Source organism: Pseudorasbora parva, chromosome 1 (assembly GCF_024679245.1).
Source record: "Pseudorasbora parva isolate DD20220531a chromosome 1, ASM2467924v1, whole genome shotgun sequence".
NCBI lineage: Eukaryota > Metazoa > Chordata > Actinopteri > Cypriniformes > Gobionidae > Pseudorasbora > Pseudorasbora parva.
In genome coordinates this window covers 53,392,561-53,415,497 of record NC_090172.1, presented here as the reverse complement: position 1 = coordinate 53,415,497, position 22,937 = coordinate 53,392,561, and the positions used below count along the sequence as shown (strand labels likewise).

Below are 22,937 nucleotides of genomic sequence, written 5' to 3'. Positions count from 1 at the left end.
TAATATTTAACATGATTGTCATAAAATCACTCATAAGATCTTGTTTCTACTGCCCACACCTACTTGGCAAAGCTCTGAACAACAGGTGGCAGTGTGACAAATCAGTAATATAAACATGCATGCTATCAGCGGTTACGTCCTAAACACAGCTGCAGTGAGCTCATGGTGAATGCTGTGACCTCTTTACTACACAGCAAACACAGAACTGTGATGAAATCACACTGCAAAGCTGGAGAGAGCTGTAAAGGAGGCCCGAGAGCACATCGGCGAAGGGGAACTGCTACAGTTATGGAGAGAAAAAATAAATAAATAAATAAGACTACGATCTCGCTGACACTCGAGCATTCCAGTTCACCATTTTAATTATACACAAACAGGCTAAGAATACCAGAGGAGTCTGCTGAAATAAATACTCGGATCCCTGTGCCAGCTCACACACTAGTGGAGTAACACACACCATTAGTCTTACAAACACCAGCGTCGGCTACACACCCACACACAGCTAGCGCAAACATCAGCTGACAGTTACAAATACCCGTGCACCACATACACAAACATTCACACCAGCAAATCCAAGTGCGGTATTTTCACCGTCTCTCTCTCTCTCTCTCTCTCTCTCTCTCATATACACACACACACACACGCACACACGCGTGCACACAAACACACACACTTTTGGCTCTCCAGCTGTGAGACAGAGGGATTGGACTCACTGCCCTCAGTCTCCAGCTTGTTTTCCTGCATTGCACTAAATGAAGTTTCCATTGATGGGGACGTTCAGTCTGATTTTAGCACCTCCAGTGTTAAAACTGCTTTAGGAACTAGACTGAAGCTTGCAGTAATCTTAGAAAGTCTGAATGTTTAAGGGCCAACAACAGAAAAATGATTTTTCAGACATATGAAGAAAAATCAAGGATAAAATGCAAATGAGAATATCTTAAAATTGCACTGGATGCATTCCTGTTGGTTTCACAAATTTTGGAAATATATACAATAATATATAATCATTAAAATATTCCATCTATCTGTGTGTGTGCGTGTGTGTGGGCATGTGTATGTAAATTGTTAAACTGTACGTTGTTAAAATGCAAAGTTGAGTATCCATAAAGCAAAAAGTAGTACTACTTTATCTTTATTTTCAAAATGTTTTAAGGAATATAATATGAATTTTTGAATCATGAAAACAATTTTAAGCTACACTGTGTGATATTTTCCCCCATCTAGCGGGGTAAAGGTATATGAAAATCCAGTGAATATTAGTTTCTGTTCCTCTCAATTCCGCTTTCGTTTTAACTCCTATGGTGGCCGAATTAGTCCAAGATTAACATGACATCCCCCTCTTCACATTCAACACGGTGCCATCGAGTGTTAAAACATGAAAAGCGAAGCTTGAATTTACGGGTATGTCCCTCTTTGGCTAATGTACTTTAAAGATGGAGGGGCAACATGGCGACTGGCTGTCACAAATCAGGCATCTGGGGCTCCCTCTGATCGCCACCTCAATATTTATCCCATTTATCCCTTCCGCTCCATGGGCCTGGCCCCTCATCCCACCCCCAGGCCTGCCCCTGCTCCACTGCCCACATTGACAATTATAGGAGTGTCTGGAAGCCACTCCTTAGGAGGGGGGCTCTGTCACAAATCAGGCCTCTGGGGCTCCCTCTGATCGCCACAAGAGGGCTCCCTCACCTCAATATTTATCCCTACTCTGGACTTCGTTACCCATAATCCTTTGCCCTGACTCATCAGCCATCATTGTTTACACCTGTGTGCCATTAGCCTCATCACTTCAGTCTATAGCTGTGTTTCATTTCAGAAGGCTGCGTCCTCCGGAGGTCGCATTTGAAGGGTGCATACGTCATAAGGCCATCTCATTTCAAAAAAGTGAGTAGGACACTTCAAATACGACCTTTGAATGCGTCCTTCTTTCACAGGATTTCGGAGTGTGCATGAGGTGTAGCCTTCGCGACTGGAGATAACCCATAATTCTTTGCGTGGTCCTTTAACAACCGTCATAAATATTTTTTCTATATTATATGAAAAAACGGCACCACTGCCAGATATACAAGCGAGCGTAGGTGTGGTGTTTAAAATGTAAGTTCAAGCTTGTTTTTATTTTTAAGCTCTATTACCTCAAACAGATAGTTGTGGTTAACAGGATTACAACACTTTAGTGCTTTTTAAACGTTTAGAACAGTACATTGCTGTCAAGACAAGAAACATTTCATAGTAATTTTCAAGTTATAAATAATTTTCATTCATATAAACTGGCGTGAGAGCGCAACGAGGCTGAATGTGTTGGCATAGCAACGTGATACTTCCTGCCTGTGTGTCCTACAAAGGACGTCTCGTTTAATTCTGATTGAGGACACTCCGTATACTGCATCCTACACAGGACGTGTCCTCCGGAGGACGCAGCCTTCGAAATTTAACGAAATGAGACACAGCTTATACTGTATAAACCTTGTTCACTCTTCCATTCACTGTGAAGTCTTGTAAAGTGTAACCACTACAATTCTGAGCGTTCTATCATGTATTCATGTCTCTTGGTTTTGGATCACCTGCCTGTTTCTGGACTGCTCTCTTGCCTACGTTCCCTGCCTTGTTGTGTTTGATTGTTTGGACTGCCTACATGCATTTTGACCTTGCCTGTACTCCAGACTTCGATTGTGGACTGTTGTCTTAATAAAATTGCATTTGGATCCCACTCTGTTGACTCATCGTTACACCGGCATTCGAACCCCTCACCCGTATGTATTTTCAATGGCATATTATAAACTTACGAGAATACTTTATTACTTGAAAAAAGTAAATATACATTAATGAGCACATATATTTTTGAAAGAACTAAGTGTTTTTAGCTAAGAATAAACTAAAAAAGTTACACAGTGTAGCTTTAATTTTTTTAAGGTTATGTGATTTGACCTGACTCACCTCAGCTTTTAATATTTATATATACCGGTATTTTAATTGCTAACCTTGATACTGCAGTGGTCCTTATAATTTATTATATAATTAATAATATTTTATTTTATATAATTATACTTAAAATATCCAGAAAGCTGCATTCCATCTTTTACTTTTCTCAGACCCCCAATTTTTTAAAAATGAATTCAACTTATTTAATTCAACAAAAAATTTAAAATTAGGAATAGGAATTTAAAGGTGCACTTTGTACATTTTTTCAGTAAAATATCCAAAACCCAGGCCAGTGTTATATATTTTGTTCAGTTGAGTTCTTACAATATCTCAAATGTTTCCAACTATTTGTATATTTGGAGGAAATTGCTATTTTAACCAAAGAACCGGGACGTGTCAGCATAGTGTCTGAGGAAGTCGCCTGTCATTAGCGTCATATCTTTGTTACTCTCGGTTTCCGGATTTATTCTGCGGAAGTGCTTTACTCTTAGCAGTGTGAACAAGTGTCATAGCAATCGCTGAGCGAACACACAGATTAACGTCATCACATCATTTTAAACACACTTAAATGTATCTAATATGATAAACAGACGAATGGAAAAGTTACATAGTGCACATTTGTAATAGCATTACTATTAGAAAACATCACTCAAGTGATCCTACTCTAGTTTATTTTTTTTAAATTGCTTTACAATCATTAGATGTTTACTTTGTTTGGCCGTTTTCACTGCTAGTAGCATGTACCAGCCTGAAACTCTCCCACATGCCCTCCTCCACTCCTGTTCTGGCAGCTTTAAAGACCACTTCATCCTTCCCGACACTTCTCTGAAAAAGTGTTAAAAGGTGCCAAATGTCGGCCAACCACAACAAAGACCCTAAACCAGAGTGCCTTGAGATGAAAATGAGGCACAGGCCAATGCAAACTATTGTGCACTTCCCATCAATGGACAGTGGACTGAGAAAATGCTGTTGCTCTTGAAACAAAACATCGTTGTTCATTTGTTTCACCAATAAGCATGGCTTTTATATATATATATATATATATATATGCACACACACACACCTTTTTAAAATTAATTAATATGTAGAAATGTATCACCCTAATTTAACAGATTAATTTGTAATTTATAAGATAAGAAACTCAAGCTGTGGCTGACAAAAAAATTATGTTGTTAAATGGCCAAATGGGATTGTAAATCACCACTGACCTCCAAAATTAGCTTTTCATTCTTTGTAACACTTTCTTCCCAAGACACACACACCTATCTACAAACCCTCATGCAAATGTTATATTATTAAAAATGTGGCATCCCTGTCGTGCTCTGAGTGCTCGTATTTCACTGCCAGCTAAACAACTTATACTTAAATTTAGCGCACAGCACACACAGGAAGAGCCTTAGACTCGGTAGTTTTAAAATCAAAAACAAATAATAGCCAAAGTCAAAAACTGTTTGTTAAATACCATTAATTCTCAAGCTAATCTTAATGTTTATGTCAATTCTTGTTTTCAGCTTTGTGACATTACCACCTGAATCATACAGTAGATGGCAGGCTTTCTACTTTTAAAATGATAATTCAACCAAAAATGAAAATGCATCATTATTTATTCACCATCCTTCCAAATCTATATGAATACTTATAATCAAGCAATTTCAAAATTGCCACATCAAAATCTTACACCAGGTTTGACATCTAAGATAGAAAGACAAAGTGATATTGAATTTTGGTTTGTTTCTCTCATAAAACTATCATATAGAGTCAAAAGACTTATATACAGTGCACAAATTACATGGATCACTTTAATGTTTTTTTTGCATGTCCCTTTTTGAGCTTGGCATCCTGCAAGCTTTTCAAAATATTGTGTTCCATTGACACAAGTCAAATAAATGCATAAAGTGAGTGAAAGATGTCAGCGATCGACCGAGGTGAATGAAGTGACTTACAGCATATCGGGGCAGTTGTCTGGTTTGTCTAGCAGTCCTCCCTCCATGACAAACCGCAGTACCTGCTCATTGGACATGCCCTGATAGGGTTGCTCAGCCAGGGTGGCTATTTCCCACAACACCACCCCGAAGGACCTGCAAGAAGAAAACAGAAGAGAACAGTTGATTTCTCAATGTTAAGTGGTCTCTAAATTTTTGATAAAGACCCGTTCATTTCCACACCAAATGGAGCATCTAAATCTCCTTCCCTGTGTGCTTCAAGCTTCAGCTCACACAATGTCTCCGTCAAGTAAGATACTATACTCCTAATATATGTTTGCTTACTCTTTTCTTGGTCTATATAACCCTTATCCGGTCATAATTGTAATATGTCGTTCGCTGGACTGTCGTGCTTGTGTACTATCAAGTGTTTCATGAGAACAGTTTGTGTTTTGTGATCGCTATAACTATAATCTTGTCATAATTGTAATATGTCGTTAGCTGGACTGTCGGGTTGTGTACTATCAAGTTGTTCATGAGAACGGTTTGTGTTTTTGTGATTACTGTAACTCTAATCTTGCATTAATTGTAATGTCGTTAGCTGGACTGTCGGGTTGTGTACTATCGAGTTGCTCATGAGAACGGTTTGTGTGTGTTTTTGTGATCGCTGTAACTCTAATCTGGTCATAATTGTAATATGTCGTTCGCTGGACTGTCGTGCTTGTGTACTATCAAGTGTTTCATGAGAACAGTTTGTGTTTTGTGATCGCTATAACTATAATCTTGTCATAATTGTAATATGTCGTTAGCTGGACTGTCGGGTTGTGTACTATCAAGTTGTTCATGAGAACGGTTTGTGTTTTTGTGATTACTGTAACTCTAATCTTGCATTAATTGTAATGTCGTTAGCTGGACTGTCGGGTTGTGTACTATCGAGTTGCTCATGAGAACGGTTTGTGTGTGTTTTTGTGATCGCTGTAACTCTAATCTGGTCATAATTGTAATATGTCGTTAGCTGGACTGTCGGGTTGTGTACTATCGTGTTGTTCATGAGAACGGTTTGCGTTTTTATGATGATTTTATGACTTTTTCACTGAATATTCGACCTGGATTAGATACGCACAGATTCTGCCGTAGTCGTTGCCTGGGTTACGTATGTGTGGGGCGGAGCTATCACAATAGGGCTGAGACCCTTTTTGGGGGTAGGGGCGTGTTTGTTTTGGTGATTTGAAATATCAACAACGGTTACCAGATAGCACTTACCCCACCTTTAAACTCTTAAATCTGAATCACGTTACTTAACAACCAATTGCTTAAAGCTGCTGTCCGTTACTTTTTTTAAATTAGCAAAATTTGCAAAAATTATATATTGAGAATGTACAACATGAATCCATTTTGCAAACTGTGTTTTTGTCTTACCCTGAATCATTATGGTACACTTATAATAAGTGTTGAAATTGGGACTATTTCAGAACGGTCTGGTAGGAACTCGCCATAGACATAAACAGAGAGAAGAAGCTCCGGCTGCAATGTTTTTCCACAAGACGCATGCAGATCTGTTTATTAACCGCTAGAGTGCAAAAAGTTACGGACTGCAGCTTTAACCAACACAAAATAGGTGCCATTTTAAAGCTAAGAAGCTTGGCTTTATAGTGAATATGACCATCATTTAACAAGTGCTTTTAAATTTGCTGACAAAATAGAAGTGCTCTATATCCATAGCGTGAAAAAAATAACTGCTTTACTTGTGATCTGTAATAACATTGTACATTAACAGATAGACTTGTATCATATTATTGACTAGCAGAACATAACAAGCATGTGTTTCACGTAGGCCCTGTTTTACTTAATCTGGTATTAAGATGTGTTTTGTGTGCTTGTATTGTGCTGTTTACACATGTAAAGTAGTTATAACTGAAGACTTGAAAGAAGAATGAAAGCTGTATCATACAATCTATTAGGAAACATATGAGCAATATCAATATATGGAAATGGCTCTATATCTATAGAGGGGCTGCAGTGGTAATTTTGCGTGAGAAAATTGTATGCGTTTTATCCCAAAAAATTATTTAAACAAAATTACGGCTGTTTTCAAGGTTTTTCCAGGACTTAAATGACAAAAAGGCAATTTAAAGTACTTCAAGCACCTTGAACAAACCTTGTAATTTGTCTGCAGCACGTTTTGCGCATTGGACACAAATGCCACATGCGTTGGTTAGTCACCCATTGATAAGTTTTATCGATTCAATTATCAACCAGTAATCGATCGTCGATTAATCGCTATCATGCCTAATAGCGACCAAAGTGTCACTTTAAGAGCCTTCAAGTTACTGATTTTCTGTTTCATTTCGGAGTAAGTTGAGTTGAAAGCTGTTCCCTGAAGATGTTTCTTCAAGAAATATCAATATTTTGAGAGTGGTATAGAGTGATGTGTGCTCTAATTACTGAAAACTTTCAAATGGGAGCAAGTTGTCATTATAATGAGTCAGCCACTCTGACAAATGATATAATGTGGTCTTTTGATAATAAAGCTATTAAGCACATAACAAAAATCATTCTTTCAGTCATGATTCACTCAAATCCTTTTTCTTTTGGTTCTCATTCTTATTTTTCTCCAGATAAGTGTAGTACATCTAAATTAGATACAAAAGTGCTTCAAAGCTGGCAAAAAATATTCATAGGCTCTGTTATAAAAAACTAATGGACTGCTTTTGTGGCCTCCAACTGTCAAATATACGAAATGTTTTACATTAGGCAACTCATAAAAAAGTATATATTTTAACTGCACTGAACTATTTGCATTAATACTTCACAGCACAGAATAAAATGCTCTCATGTAATCGACATTTCTCTTGCGCTGTTCACCATATTAGATTCACATTTTCGCCAAGCTCATGTATGCATTCTGGTGTTGCCTTTTACACAAAGCACAGATGTGACATGCTACATGCTAATAGCATTTTTCACCAGACTTGATTAAGGTTGACAGCTGATTGCGATATAGCTGACATAAAAAAATACAAAGCACATTTAAATATTGAGCGAGATTACATAGAAATATTTGTTTTATTTCACACTTAAGTAGTGTCTCATGCTGAAGCAGGGAAACGAACACAGCAAAAAAATAAATAAAACCATGGGCTAAATGCATAAATGTAAAAAAGAAAAAGCTAAAAAAATATTGTGCTAAATAAAAAAAAATATATATATATATATATATATAATACAATTTGTATTGTGCTCATTGAGTCCACGACACTGGATCACAATTCGGCACAAAAAAAAAAAAAGAGTATATTGGAAGAATCAGAACAGAGTCTGAATACTACAGCTTTTTGTAGAGGGTATGCACGTGACGTCATGGCCAGCCGGAGTGACTGCGGTTCACCCACTGAGTGCCAAAAAGACTGAAAGGCAGCACTGGTTTTCAACGTAAATGCCAAAAACAACACAACAAACATCTAAAACGGGAAGGAGCTTTGAGATCAACTACAAGATTTGATAAGAAATCTGAGGTATATTTTTACAGACTGCCGAAAGCTCAAGAAAAGAGCAGCAAATGGATCGCTGCAATTCACAGAAACAACTGGAAACAACAAGCAGAACAAGCAAAAAATCATTGTGTGTCAATATGTTGAAAATTGGGGTAAAGTCATACCCTATATGTTGTATTGTTATATACTGTCTTGACGACTCATCAATTAAATATTTATCATCTTATATTCTGCATAATTGGTAGTTTATTAACAACGGCTAGAGGGTAAGGCGATATACTGTATATAACATTGATATAAGTGATCACCCATATTCAGACCTACCTATATTCTATTTATATAAAGCATTTACACGCAAATATGCTTTATGTATTTCCCTGGCGTCAAAATCTGGCACATATAAATGTAAAAAAATCTGGCACATATAAATGTCAGGAAACACGATTCTTGGCTACATTTCAATATCCATGGATCACTGGATCTTTGGTAAGTTGTAAGAAAACTTATATTGAGTCCAACCTTTAGTTTTAACTGAATATAGTTTATTTTACTCATGCTTTTGCAGTTTCCCCTATTAACTCCAGCCATGCAGCAGCTCTTCTGCCAAGCAGAAGAGTCTGGCTGAGGGGGCGTTCCGGCGGGAAAGTGACGTCAATGCATAGCCTTTATTCCAACCTAATGCACCGAGGAAACTATAAGTATGTGATTTTTAGGTTAAATGCTCACCGACTGGCACTGTGTGACAGAAGAATGTCCAGGAAATCTGTCTGAAATAATTCATTATTTAAAAATGAGTCATTATTTTGCACTTCCATTTGGTGGCGCAAAAACTGGTGCTTTTCACATTTCTGGGTTTTTCTGAAGTGGAAGTCATCATAGTTGGGTAGCGGTGAATGGGAGACGTCAACAAGTATAATTTTTGTTAAAAGAATCTGCAATAGCGTTTCCACGACCAAAAGAGGGAAAAAATATTACAATTTATTCTACAGCAGTCAGAAGAAAATGAAGCCAAATTTGCCATCCCTCCCTAAGCTATAGTATTAGAAACACCCTCGTAGCAGTGTTAAATAGTTTGTCATTCACTGTCAAGGTAATATAACACAAAGTATAGCATAAATGAAGATATTTAAAACTTTACTAAATTTGTAATATTTATAGTGTGGAAAAAGGTTCATTGGCACATACAACATTTAAAATACAGTCATTATCTTCTAATTCTGATATTAACCACTGTCGCAGATTTTTTTTTTCACACTGTACATTTTTAATTACTGGCGAAACACTACTCCTCTATGTCTGATCCTTGTGTAAAGTTTACCAGACAGACATTCATTATTATCAAGGCCTGACGGTGACCCTGGACAGACATGAAAGGTGAACTGTTAGGGCAGACTCTCCAAACACCTGGAAGGAAACTTGAGAACATTGTAATTAAGTTTAATCCTCTTCCTAAACAGGGAGTGCTTGATTCTGATCCTTAACAAAAGATTTGTGTGAACCTCCCAGCGAGTCCAAAGAGCTACTCATCACGACACGGGAGGACGAATTGACTAAAGATTCCTTGAGGCTCTGGAATGCCGCTCATATCAGCCGCAGCTGTTGCAGTTTCCGGAAAAGCGCGGTCTAGACTCCCCGAGGTTTTCTTTGAAAGTTTGTCAAATGAGACTAGCATATGAGGGAAATGTTTCTAGCTCATATGAGGGCTGATGAGGCTTGATTTCCAGCTTCATTTGAAATATATGGAAAGATGTTTCTCCTCATTGCCTACCGCATTAACGTATGCACTATGTAATGGAAAACGTGGTTTTCATTTCTCGTTTAGCTAGCAGAGGAACTGTAATGGTCACTGGGAAGGTCTTTTTTTTTTCAAATAAAGATGTCGTTCTACAAACTGGACTGATGCACCCTGCTATACTGTGCACTATAGGTCTCAGTTGACTTCTCAATGTATTTTTAATATCATATAAAATGAACACACTGACTCTCTGTAGAATCCATGAAAAGCTCACCAGACATCAGACATTGTGGTAAATACTCCATCTTTGAGGGACTCGGGAGACATCCAGCGCACAGGCAGTAGTCCCTTGCCTCCTTTTCTGTAGTAATCCGTCTCATAAATGTCCCGCGTCATGCCAAAATCTACAGATTGAGGATAAATGAAGTGAAATTACTACGGTTATATAGTTTTAGTTGAGATTTAGCCAATTTCAAGCCATTTCATGCATTTTCAGCAACTCATTATTTATTCATTATGGAATTTAAAAAATCTTGAGATTTACAGATGCTACAACTAGAAGCTAAAATAACTATTTTGCAAGGTACAAGTGAAAATATAGGCTTAATAAATGCAATATAACCATGTAACTAATTAAACTGAAATGTTTGCCATTATTTATTATTAATAGCTTTTTAATTTAGTGTTGCAGTACATGATAGTTAGGTAACACAAATCTTATAGTCGCTATGTATTGGAAGTAGCAACAGATGGGGTGGAGTTAAAGCTGACGAAATTAGAGAAGTCTATTATTTCAGCAGAAGATTGATAAAAAAAAGGTTAAAACTGGAACATGCATGGATGAATCATTTACAGTCAGATCAATAACTTGCATTTACAGTAGAAACGACTAAACAATTAAATATCTATTATTAAATATCTGTATGATTTTGTATTTAATTTAGTTATGAAACAATGAGCAATAGTGCAAAATGTCAAAAGGTGTTAATTTGTCAATGCAATATTTTTTCAGTTTAAAAAGATAAATTAAAGCTTAAGATAAACTAAATATGATAAAACCCTCTCAGAGAAGCAGCGTCTTATAATTAATTCTCCTGCTAAAACATTATAAAGCTAAGGGGAAAAAAATAGATAAAATAAAAGTTGGCCGACTAGTCCCCTATTTAAAGCGTCTTTAATAGTAATTCATATTGCGCATAGTTGAGAAAAGCAAATACATTTTCCCCTCATTTCATCACATACCACCAATTTTGACGGCAAAATCCTCGGCCACCATGCAATTCCTTGCTGCCAAGTCTCTGTGAACAAACTTATTGGCGTTGAGGTAAGCCATGCCATCCGCTATTTCTCCTGCCATCTGAATCATCTTCTTCAATGGCGGCAAAGGCAAGTTGGAGGTGTTCTGAGGAAGGGCGAGGAAGAGGAGTCATGCATTTCATCCTGAAACTTTGCATCATGTAAATTAGCCTCAGCCTCAGATATCACACCCATGAACCATTGGCTGAACATCCCATAAACAACCCAAAATGGGAAACACTTCGGGAGTTTTGAAGTCGTCATCTGATTGGTTGAATTCTACAGGATGTCGGCGAGATGCGAGTGTTGCGTACTTTAACGCTCCGCCTGGAAACAAATGCCGTGACGCCAAATTCCCTTGTGAAAAAAGAACACCATCGTGATTACAACTGTGACAATGAGCCCTATTCGGACGATAATTGTTTCTCGTGGGGTCGTAAGGTATTTCCATAATTTACAGGGGCTAGTCTGGGATTTTATTGCCATCCGAATCCAGAATGTCAACGTTTTTCTCCCAGCATCTGCGTAAAAATCCCCGGCCGAATTACCTACCGTTTTCAGACAAACACCAAGGTCGTGTGGTGATTTAATTACCGTCCTAATCCACATCTCTAAGTTTTCAAGAAGAGATCACTTCAAAATTAACTGTTCATATCTTTTTTACCGTACCGTTGCGCTTCGCTATAATTCCGATGCATTTTAAAGATCTATAGCCTACACTTTTATTACTGAAAAGCAGAAAATATTTACAAGAATAACCATTCATCACCGCTCAAAAGAGAAAGAGAAGAAAAACATGTAAACATTTTAAATGAGCTGTTATTACGGCAGTCCTTGGCTACATGAGAACACATGCAAACGGTAAACATGGTTGAAACAAATTTTGAGTTGAGATTTCCCGCAGAATTGCTGCCTGCTAAGAACACATTTATAATCAGTCACTCTCAAGGTTGCATTTTTAACTTAGGATGCAGCCTAAGAAAGTAGCAGCCTATGTAGTTAATACACATCAAGGCAGCTCACTAGGTTTTGGAACAGAGTTCAAGCAACTGAATTGAAGGAGCTTATAGACCAGGAGCTGCGTCCCAGGAGCACCCTGCAGTGAGCGGCCCATTTAGGCAAAGAAATTAGCAGTGAATGGATGTGCAGAAGATTAATTCTGATTAATGGAAATTGCTAAATTATGCATCATGATTCCACTACACTTCCAGGTGGTGGTTTTTAACTTGCTGGAATTTAGAATAATGGTTCATAAAAAAAATCTGTTTGATTAGCCAAATATTTGATGAACGTTGTGAAGACGTCTCGTGTGCCTATATTCACCTCAGCGGATCGAAGCGAGCGTAGGTAACTCTTCAGATCTCCTCGCGTCATCAGCTCCATGATCACCAGGGTGGGCTGACCCTGCGAGACCACACCCAGCAGACGCACCTAAACCAATCAAAGAGACCCACCAGTTAAAAGTCAACCTTATTAAGCAGTTTTAAGGCAAAATACTTGGAGCATAAGATATGTCGTGAGTTCTTTGACTAACCACATGGTGACAATTGAACTCCTTCATCACAGAGGCTTCATTAAGGAACTCAATGCGTTCGTGCAAGCTAGCCGATTCGTTGACTGTTTTGATGGCCACCCTGGTTTCTGGCTCATCTTTGACAACACCTTTGGCGATGCCCTCATACACCATACCAAAAGATCCTTGTCCAAGCTCTCGGCACATAGTGATTTTCTCTCGCTCTACTTCCCATTCATCCGGCACATACACTGCAAGTACAAATTACAATACAAGTTAGTCATAAATATACTACATATTTACAAAAACAATGCTTAAGTGGAGTCGATCCTGCCCTTGACTGAACACTCACTCTCTGCTGCGCTGAAGTACTCTGGGTTAACGGATGCGTAAAGAACTCCATTTCCAAGCCTGTCACTGTTTCTGGCGATTACAGAAAGCACTTATTTAGCAAAAACAGCATTACAACACATTCAATATAATTACTTTTTTATATATATTACAGCATCTGGAATTCTCATTGTTACATTTTATCCAGAGGGGCCTATGCTGTTAAAAGGAATTATGTGAATATGGCGAGTACAGAGGTGTTAAAACTGGTACCGTTTCTTGTTCACCAAGATGAAAACCACTACAGCAAAGGCGACGAGAATCAGGATGATCGGGATGATCATGAAGTACAGGAAGTGCTCATAACCTGGTTCTTCCGTGTGCAAAAAAAAACAATTCAAAACTCAGTAGTGTGTCAACAAATTTAGAAATTCTCATACTTTTGGAATCGTAAGTAATAGAAATCGTGGTAAACCTACGTTCAACCTGAAGCACATAGAAAGCTATGGGTTCAGTCCACGACCCGTTTCCGGCGAGAGATGTGGCCCGCACACGGGCAGAATAGTTTCCAGGTCCCAAATTGGAGAGTTTCATCCCTTTGTGCTCCTTGTAGTGTTGACGGGATACACACTCATGTTTCTCAGGCTGTAAAAGGAGAAAATAACAAAATGAAAAAATTAATAAATCAATATTTGATAAACTAGTTATTTATTATTGCAAAAATGCAAGGGAAAAAAAAAACCTAGTTGGGTCAGTGCTATGGTTTTTATTTTCTGTATCCAGGTCTAATAATTTATTTAAAATATATTTAATTTAATATAAATATACATTGTTATACATAGTATTTTATTAAACATTATTAAATGACACAATCATCTCTTTTTGCTTCTCTTGATGAGCACAAATGTTTGATCAGTAAGCGTGCCTGTCTTAATAATGAAGACAAGCAGGTGTAAGTGCGAATCTAAATACTAGTGATACTGATGTTGATCAATCTTTGCATAAAAATATGGATACTCATTTCATCCCCAGAATTTCCACACACAAAAAGCCACTTAAATGAAGACACCAGAAGCAGCATTGGTGATTCTCGTCTTCATGACATTATTTAAAAAGAATGCCAAGTATGTACATGATTTTGAGACAAAAAATGATTACAATATCAAAATACATTATACATTTTAATATTAGGTGTGATTAATCGTGATTATTTAAAAAAAAAAGTCAGATTAGTTAATTATTTTGTAATTGATTTGACATATTTGTATGTATATGTATTATTTGTATTTTATTTTTGGGGCATTAAATAAGTAATTTCAACAATTTGGTATAACATAACTCATTATAAAGCTGAATAAAAAAATATTAAATATACATTTTAAATAGAATAATAATTATAATGCGCCAAACTACTTTGTGTACATTTTTAATCAAGTAATTTTCATTCTTAAAAAAAAAAGTACTAACAGTTTGTTTCAAAATATTTATCAACGTTTTTGAAAGTCTTGCCAGAGCACTTGCCATTTTTGGGTCAATCAAAATTGAGTTTTATTTTATAAAACCTTGCATAAACATTTGACCCAGATTGGGTGATTAAAATGCAACAATCACCTCTGTCCCAAGGCGAAACTGAATCTCATACAGCAGGATCAAGCCGTTGGGTTTATGCGGTTCAGGCCACTTCAGGAACACAGAATCCTCCAGACCGTCCCAGGTCACTGGGCCAGGAATGTCATCGGCTCTTTCTACAAGAAAATGAAGAAACCAAAAGGCCTGCCATTGATATTTTTGAATATTGTGCTTCACTGCCGATTCCACATTCATGTCCTCATCTTACCTGCCGGTTTGGTGCGGGAAAAGACAAAGGCGGCCGCACTGCAGTGCCGAACCTCTTCGTTGCAGGCGTGCACGTCGATGCGGTAAACGGTAAAGGGCTGCAGGCCACTGATGTCAGCAGTTCGCTCCTTCACCTTCCTCTCCAGAAAGGAAAATTCCCGTCTAGGCGGCTCATCATCTGAGAAGTTTCCCTCCGACAGGTTCAAGTTTCCCAGCAGCAGAGTGTGGAAGGAAGTTGCATTGGCCACGCCAAACAGATCTCGCCGCCGCCTGTCGGGAGGCCTGGAACGAGAAAGATGAGATTATGGGAGGAAACATTGAACAACTTCAAGTGCAACTTCTGGTGGTGCAGAAACTGAAACCGATTTATTCACAACTTTCACAGGAATGTTCATTTACTTAAAAAGTATCTGGACAAGTAACCCCCTGCTATTTACAAAATTTTAGCAATTAAGTTGTTCAAAATCATAGTTTAGGCAGAAGAACTTCTAGTAACATACCCACACATTAAAAGCTTTGTGGTTATACTTGATGACTTTCACAATAAACTTCCATTGTAAGCGCATTTACTGTATATGTATCTATATGTATATGTTTGTTATTTGTTTTGAAAATGGACAAAGTCGTATAAACCTAAAATTGTAACACAAATATACTATACAGAGCAGAGGAAGAAAAACACCCACAATAAAAAGCACTTGGTGTAAAATCCATTTCCATTTATACATAATAACCAATCAGAATACATTTTCAGGATCTCTCCTTACATTATAAATTCCTTTAGTCAACATATGATTTTAACTAAATTGGGAAACGGTTAATGAACCTACAATAAAACAATGGGTGAATTAGTTGATTGGTAGATTACTAGTAGTACATTTAGTAAGTTTACATTTTCTTAGCTTCTCGACACTTTAAACTAAGCTTTTTGTTCTCAATATTGTGGAGACCATTTTTAAGCCCATTTGTGAACGTGTGGGGTAACAACCACATGGCTGTTCTACCATTAGAACAAGTTAATCTTGTCCATGCCAAAGCAATCACGTTTTCTGTCCTCAGATGATCTGGCAACGACTCCATCCCCCCTGAATCCTCACACACACACATACACACACACACAACACCACAGCTGGTCTCCATTCCTCGGCCTGCTAACACTCACACACTGGAGCAGTTTGTCACTCAACTCCCGACAAGTTGCAAGTCCTTCCTCTGCCTGCTAGAAACACACATCCTACCACCACAGATGGGCTGAATTTGACAGAGCATGTGGCCAGAGAGAGACGCATGGCCGCATGGCCGCATGAAGCTATACATCTCTGTCTGTATCTGATGCGCACAGGATATTCTGGCTCAAGCAGTCTTGACTAAACACTGGCTATGTTCAGGACGAATTACAAACCTATTGCATAATGCAATGTCAGTAAGGTCTTTTTGAAAGAAATTAAAGGGGTAGTAAAACACAATTTCACTTTTCTTACTTTAGTTAGTGTGTAATGTTGCTGTTTGAGCACAAACAAAATATGCAAAGTTACAACGTTCAAATTTTAAAGCAAAGGGAGATATTTGTTTTTTTAAGAAATCAAATTCTAAGGACTACAGCAAACGGCCAGTAGGGACTACAGACATTCCTCCAGGGTTGTTGACATCAGCCGAACCCAATATTTACAGAAACCCCTCCTCCGAAAATATTACATGAGGGGGAGAGGCCATTCTATATTGCTATGGAGAAGAGGTGTTGTGGTATAGTTATTTGGCTGGAGTGTTGTTGTCGCAATGTCAACGAAACGCTGTTATTTTCATCCAGATTTCAGGTCCAGCCTTCCTAGGGACGGGGAGTTAGGGATCAACGGTTAAAATGTATTTTTAACTCGTCCCTCATAATTATTACCCAAATTATTATTATTCTCTCAGTGCTGCACATTTTACGGAGGAAAGCTTCCACAATCGTCACAAGTTCAATGCAGGATTCGCACAAGGGCTTGTCCTGAAAGATGAAGCAGTTCCAACTTTAAAAACAGAAGCGCTTTATGGGCCACAACCTGTAAGTATGATTTATTTTTCATTGTGTTTTCCTGTAATAGTGCGTATTGTTAATTGTACTTTGTAGCAAGGAAGCAAACAAATGATAACGCTGTTTGGCTCTGCAAACCAGTTTGTTAAATGCTCATTCATACTTAATGTTATCCGACAAACAGCTAATGTTACAAACTTTTTTTAAATCTCAACCGCGAATTTGGAATTAGTTTAAATTATACTTTGATTATAGTAGATGTATTGTTTATCTACAGGCAGGCTAAACATGGTTCTGTGTTTGATTTGGCTACTATAGTAAAGCCAATGTTTAGTGTTCGTTTTGGGTTAATAGTTCTTGCGACAGATATCTGGCTATAATCCCTCTATGAATACAAATGGTGCCATTCAGTAGCGATCACTAAAGATCCACAGTCTTTACACACTACCAGTAAAGGTAAGGGGTTTCCAAGAATTGTGGACTAGGGCGGTTATCGAATCCCAACACACTGGGCCAGCTAACCAATCTGAGCCCATTGCGTATTTTTGAGGGAGCGGCTTCATAGAACCCGGAAACCATCAGACTGTTTTTACAAGGAGATACAGAGCAGTGTAGAATAAAGGTAAAATATATGAAAAATAATTATTTAAAAAAACAAACAAAGCTTGTTACAGTCCACCCCACAAACACAATCAAGCCTTCAAAATAATGTGTTTTACCACCCCTTTAATACTTCTATTCAGCATGGACACATTCCATTGATCATTAATGACACTAAATACATTTATAATATCACAAAAGATTTGTTCTTTTAAACTTTCTACTCATCAAAGAATCCTGAAAAAAATATATCACAAAAATATTAAACCGCTTTTTTCAACATTGGTAATAAGAAATCATCAAACATCATATTATGATTTCTGAAGGATCATGTGACCCTGAAGACTGGAGTAATGATGCTGAAAATTCAGCTTTGACATCACAAGCAGAATTATATATTTTTTAAATATATTCAAATAAAAACGGTTACTTTAAATTGTAATATTTCACAATGTTACACAATGCTTCTACTGTATTTTTACGTATCTTCTGTTATGTGAGCATAACAGATTTCTCTTAAAAACATTTTTAATGACCAATCCTGACCTTTTGAACAGTTCTGTACATACGTGTATTAGCATATAAGTTGCATACACTGTATGCTATTTTTAAACTGCATTTTTCCCCGAGGTTCACTTATAAGGTTAGTCAAGGTTTCTGCATCAAAAGCAACAATAATTTAGTTTTTACAAAGTCAACATTCTCTTTCCTAAAGCATGCATTATATTGTACAGTACATTCTCCTAGTCCATCTATGCTGAAATGTGCTACTTAAAATGTTTTTGGTTACAGTATGTGATCATGCATATAAAAATAGTCTGTAAAAACACTAAAGTAGTCTAAATAAAGGTTTCATAGAATTCTAATTAATTCCATTGTTTAATTAACAACACATTTCAATTATATATATATATATATATATATATATATATATATATATATATATATATATATATATATATATATATATATATATAAATAATGTTTTTGACAGAAGTCTCTTATGCTCACCAAGGCTGGATTTATCTGATCAAATAAACAATAAAACAGTAATATTGTGAAATATTACTACAATTTAAAGTAACTGTTTTCTACTTGAATACATTTTAAAATATAATATATTCCTGTGGTGCAAAGCTGAATTTTCAGCATCATTACTCCAGTCTTTATTCACGTGATATTTCAGAAATCATTCTAATATGCTGATTTGTGCAAGAAAATTCAAAAGCATTTAGATTTTTATAATTTTACAAAAAAATATTTTTTACTTCTCATCAATTGAATGCATCCTTGATGAATACAATTATGGATTTCTTTTTTTTCTTTTTTTTATAAATGTAAACAGTAATTACTTTAATGATGAAATGGATATTATGAAAAAAGTGGTTAAGAATCTGCCAAAAAAATAAAATAAATTATCAACACTTTTTTTTTTCATCTCAGCTAAAAAACAAAACAAAAAGCATAAGCAAATCCCAAAAAATTCAAAATCCACATGATTTTAGGTATCATAAATAAAACCCCTATCCCTTAATATGAATACACACCTCTACCACTGAAAACGGTACAAGTATTATATTAGTTATGCCGTTCTGAACGTTCCCCATCCCTAAACCAGTGACTTTCCCAGTTAATCTCTGTCTCTTCTGTTCCCACGTGCCCCTGAAACAGCTTTTTGATTCTCTCTCAATCTTCTTTCTGTAGCTCCCTCCATGCAGAGCGGCATTCATTGATCTGTGTGCTCTCCGGCTGGAGGGGAACTTCCCTTTATTTCATTGGTATTCCAGATGGAATTACTGTGCATTTCCTGGCAGCAGAGCCGTTTGAGGGGGGAATGGCAAGTGAATGGATATGATTTCCTCTCCTTCTCGTTCCCCCTTCCTCTCGCTCTCTCCAAATCCTGAACTTCGAGGGAACTCGAGGCACTTCCCTCAATATCTCGGTTTTCAATAAAAACAGGTTGTGCTGGCCCGGGTACAGACATACTTCTCAGCTGCCTGACATAGTTCTGGCACCGTTGCTTTTGTCGACAGCCAAGCAATGACAAACACGCGGAGGAAAAAAGCGGCTCAGACAGAGCAGGATAATCCAGCCCCAAATCACGCAGGCCAGGGTGGAGAATCAATGGCATTTTAATGTCCTGCATCGCCTGAAAACTTAAATACATTGATTTCAATATGAGTCTGCTCAGGTATACAGCGATTTTGGCCCGCTCGGACACATGCGCCGCCCTGCCCGATGATGGATGATAATAGGATACAGATGTCGGTCCTCATTTTAGCACAGAACACTTAATGTGTTACACCTTTGAGATCAGAGAGAAAAACGAGGCTTACGTAGCCATTTACATTTGCTTCGCATGGTCTCCCGTGTTATTTGGATCCAGACCCAAGAGCCCAAACCACACAATTACCAACACCAGGGCCGGAGGGAAACAATTACTGAGGGAACGCTGAAAATGTTCCAAAACAACGTCTCAGACGAGAAACAAAGAGCCATTACAAATGCTAACATCCAGAGACATCAACGGTCCCTTTCAATCTTCATCTTTGAGATCACAAAAGGTTAACATGGATATATTTACTAATTTGAAGTTTAATGGATGTTTTGTACTGCCTGATGCATCAAAACTTGAATGAGGATGAGGTCACATGTTCTTTGAGGCTTAAACTTTGACATTAACTTTAAAGTTCTTGCCAATTTATGTATTAGTAAATGCTTATGTCATTACAAATTAGTAGCATGAGAAACACAAAAAGGAAACACTTTTTAGTCCTTTTCTGTTCAAATACAGTTTATTGCTAAATAAAAGCACCATAAAAGTGGTTATAAAAAAGATTTTTTTGAATTAATGCTTTTATCCTGCAAGGCCTCGTTAAATTGACCAAAAGCGACATTTACAATTGAGGTAAACTACACACACACAAAATATATTTTTGTAATCCATACAATGAAAGTCAAAGTTGGAAAATCTGGTAACAAGAAAACTCAAATGAAAAGTATTACAAAAGGAATAATAACAATTAAAAAATATTAAAATATATTATATAAATCTCTCTTTTTTGTACACCAATTGTATGTTTAATAATAATATAAAAAATGTGTAATGTTGTAATCCCCTGATAACAGTTGGTAAAATCTGATAGCACAATATCATCCGGTTAACTGAAGTCAGCGATATACGTTTGCTAGGAGCAGTTTTTCTTCAGGGAAGTTTTGCATTGGGTGAGCTGATAAAATCTTAAAACTCAAATCAATATATTGTGTACAATTATTTGATTCTGTCATCTGGGTATCACAGACTCCATCTCTTGTTTCACACAAACGGAGCTCCTGCCATTTTGAAACGATTGTTTTGTACACTAATGAATTATAAGATAACAAACGGGTACGATTTCATCAGGATCAATATCTCTTATCCCCATAATTATTTATATGGCGAAATGCTGTGTAATCTAATAGGTGGTATAACTGTACCGCATCCCTTAAATGTCCCCTTTAAGGGATCCTCCCTCTCTTTGCAGAATATTTGCATTTAAAGAGCTAATAAGAGCTACAAGTCAGTATTTGGTTTCTAATTATTTACTTTTGTGGCAAGTAGCCGATGCAAGTCCTGAACAACCGGTGAATTTACATTATCCCTGACAGTTTTTACTGTATTTTGGATCACATAAATGCAGCCTTGGTGAGCATAAGAGACTTCTTCCAAAACATTTGTAGTGCTTTTTTTTTTTTTTTAGAGAGAAAGTCATAATAATAATCATCGTACAATCACACAACAATCATATTTGTGATCAATCATTGTTTTTACCTGGGGGTGAATATGGCATTATGAAGGAAATTCTCAAAGGCCTTGCGGTAGTAGATATCGTCCTCGATTTGCTTTAGATCCTTCTCTGTTTTAGGGCATTGACAACAGGGGGCTTTGTCCCGCCCCCCTGTTTCAGGATTCGTGGGTTTGATGTCTTCAGTTTCTGTCAAACCCGTGGCGGAAATCCTGATGGGGATCTTCATATCTGTCAGAAAACAACATAAACATGGTCACATTTGTCCTGTAGTGATCTGGTATTATTTCAATGTGCTCAAAATTTTAAATACCGAAAGCGCCACAGAAAAGGAAGAAAGAAAACAAATTAAATTAGAGTATGAGTAATAGTAGGCCTAGAGAGCAGCACTAATAATATACAGGCAGAGCTGAATGGTTTGAATATGCTGCGCATTATTTTATTATGGCAAAGCTTCATGCATTTTGAAGAGTTTTCAAATAGAATTTGATCTAGTTCCCCTAGATGCGCCGACACTGGACGCTTCAGATGTTCTCAATAATGGGTTTATCTGTTTCATGGTAAAAAAAAATCAGTTGATGTTAGGAAAAATGGTGCTCAGTTTGAGGGTGTAATTTAGACCAGACCTTTGGCGCAGTAGTTGTGCTGGTAGAGCTCATGGTCCTCGCCCTGCTGCTTCCAGCGGAGCAGGTAGTAGGTGTTGTTTCCATTGGGGGCCACAGGTGGAGACCACCGCACCACCAGCTTTGATGAAGAATTAGAGTACGCACGAATGTCTACAGGCATTGAGGGTGCTGGAAAAGAAAAACAAAAAATTATTTTGCAAACAAATGTTACCTTCAGAGTAAATCCCCTTAATGTAACCTATGGAAAGTCATGAATAATTGAGCCTACAACCATTGAGGTTAGTCTAGTATGGAAGATTTTGGGTAGCAATTTGCAATGCAATATGCAAAATGGCAATGCATTTCAGTATTTAAATGTACTTTTTACATACCATGTGTGCAACATTTGGAGCAAAATGATAATTCAAATTGAATAATATAATGTACATTTGCTATTTCCTACATTAGTGTTAACATACAATTTAAACATATATTTTAACGCTTTATAAGTAGCAAAATTTAAAATGTATTCCAGAAATGATTAGATGTGTTTAACATGTTCAACCTAATATCTTAGCAAAATGACCATTTAAATATTATTTTTCCTAATTGCATTTACTTTCGCTTTTATTCTTGTCCACTGACTTATTCAGTAAACTGAGCAGCCAATCAGAGCGAGCGCTCTCAATGACGGTAATTCAACATACTGAAACTGCCAAAAATATGAGCCCGACAAGAGCTGACGTGTCACTGTCACAGCCATAAAAGTAATTGGTCGTGCAAAATCATCTTATGGATTCTTTAAATCTCTTATGCAACATAAAAGATGCTTTGACATTCGAACAGAAAACAGGATACGGGTACTGACTTCTGTGGAAAAAATGACTT

The 22,937-nt window shown here is 37.1% G+C and overlaps 1 protein-coding gene across 3 annotated transcripts in view; it reads right to left on the bottom strand.

Annotated features, from left to right (window-relative positions):
- Positions 1-22,937, bottom strand: part of igf1rb (insulin-like growth factor 1b receptor) — a 108,962-nt gene that overhangs the window by 5,717 nt on the left and 80,308 nt on the right. For 2 of the 3 annotated variants that reach the window (XM_067445191.1, XM_067445190.1), the window contains 12 exons: positions 22,071-22,238; positions 21,471-21,675; positions 15,047-15,327; positions 14,821-14,954; positions 13,689-13,854; positions 13,483-13,582; positions 13,232-13,302; positions 12,901-13,130; positions 12,690-12,797; positions 11,313-11,472; positions 10,345-10,474; positions 4,863-4,997 (listed from right to left, as the gene is read on the bottom strand). In XM_067445191.1, the coding sequence (XP_067301292.1) occupies positions 4,863-4,997; positions 10,345-10,474; positions 11,313-11,472; positions 12,690-12,797; positions 12,901-13,130; positions 13,232-13,302; positions 13,483-13,582; positions 13,689-13,854; positions 14,821-14,954; positions 15,047-15,327; positions 21,471-21,675; positions 22,071-22,238 (1,888 nt within the window). The remainder of the gene's footprint in view (positions 1-4,862; positions 4,998-10,344; positions 10,475-11,312; positions 11,473-12,689; positions 12,798-12,900; positions 13,131-13,231; positions 13,303-13,482; positions 13,583-13,688; positions 13,855-14,820; positions 14,955-15,046; positions 15,328-21,470; positions 21,676-22,070; positions 22,239-22,937) is intronic. The other variant, XM_067445192.1, reaches the window with a different exon arrangement.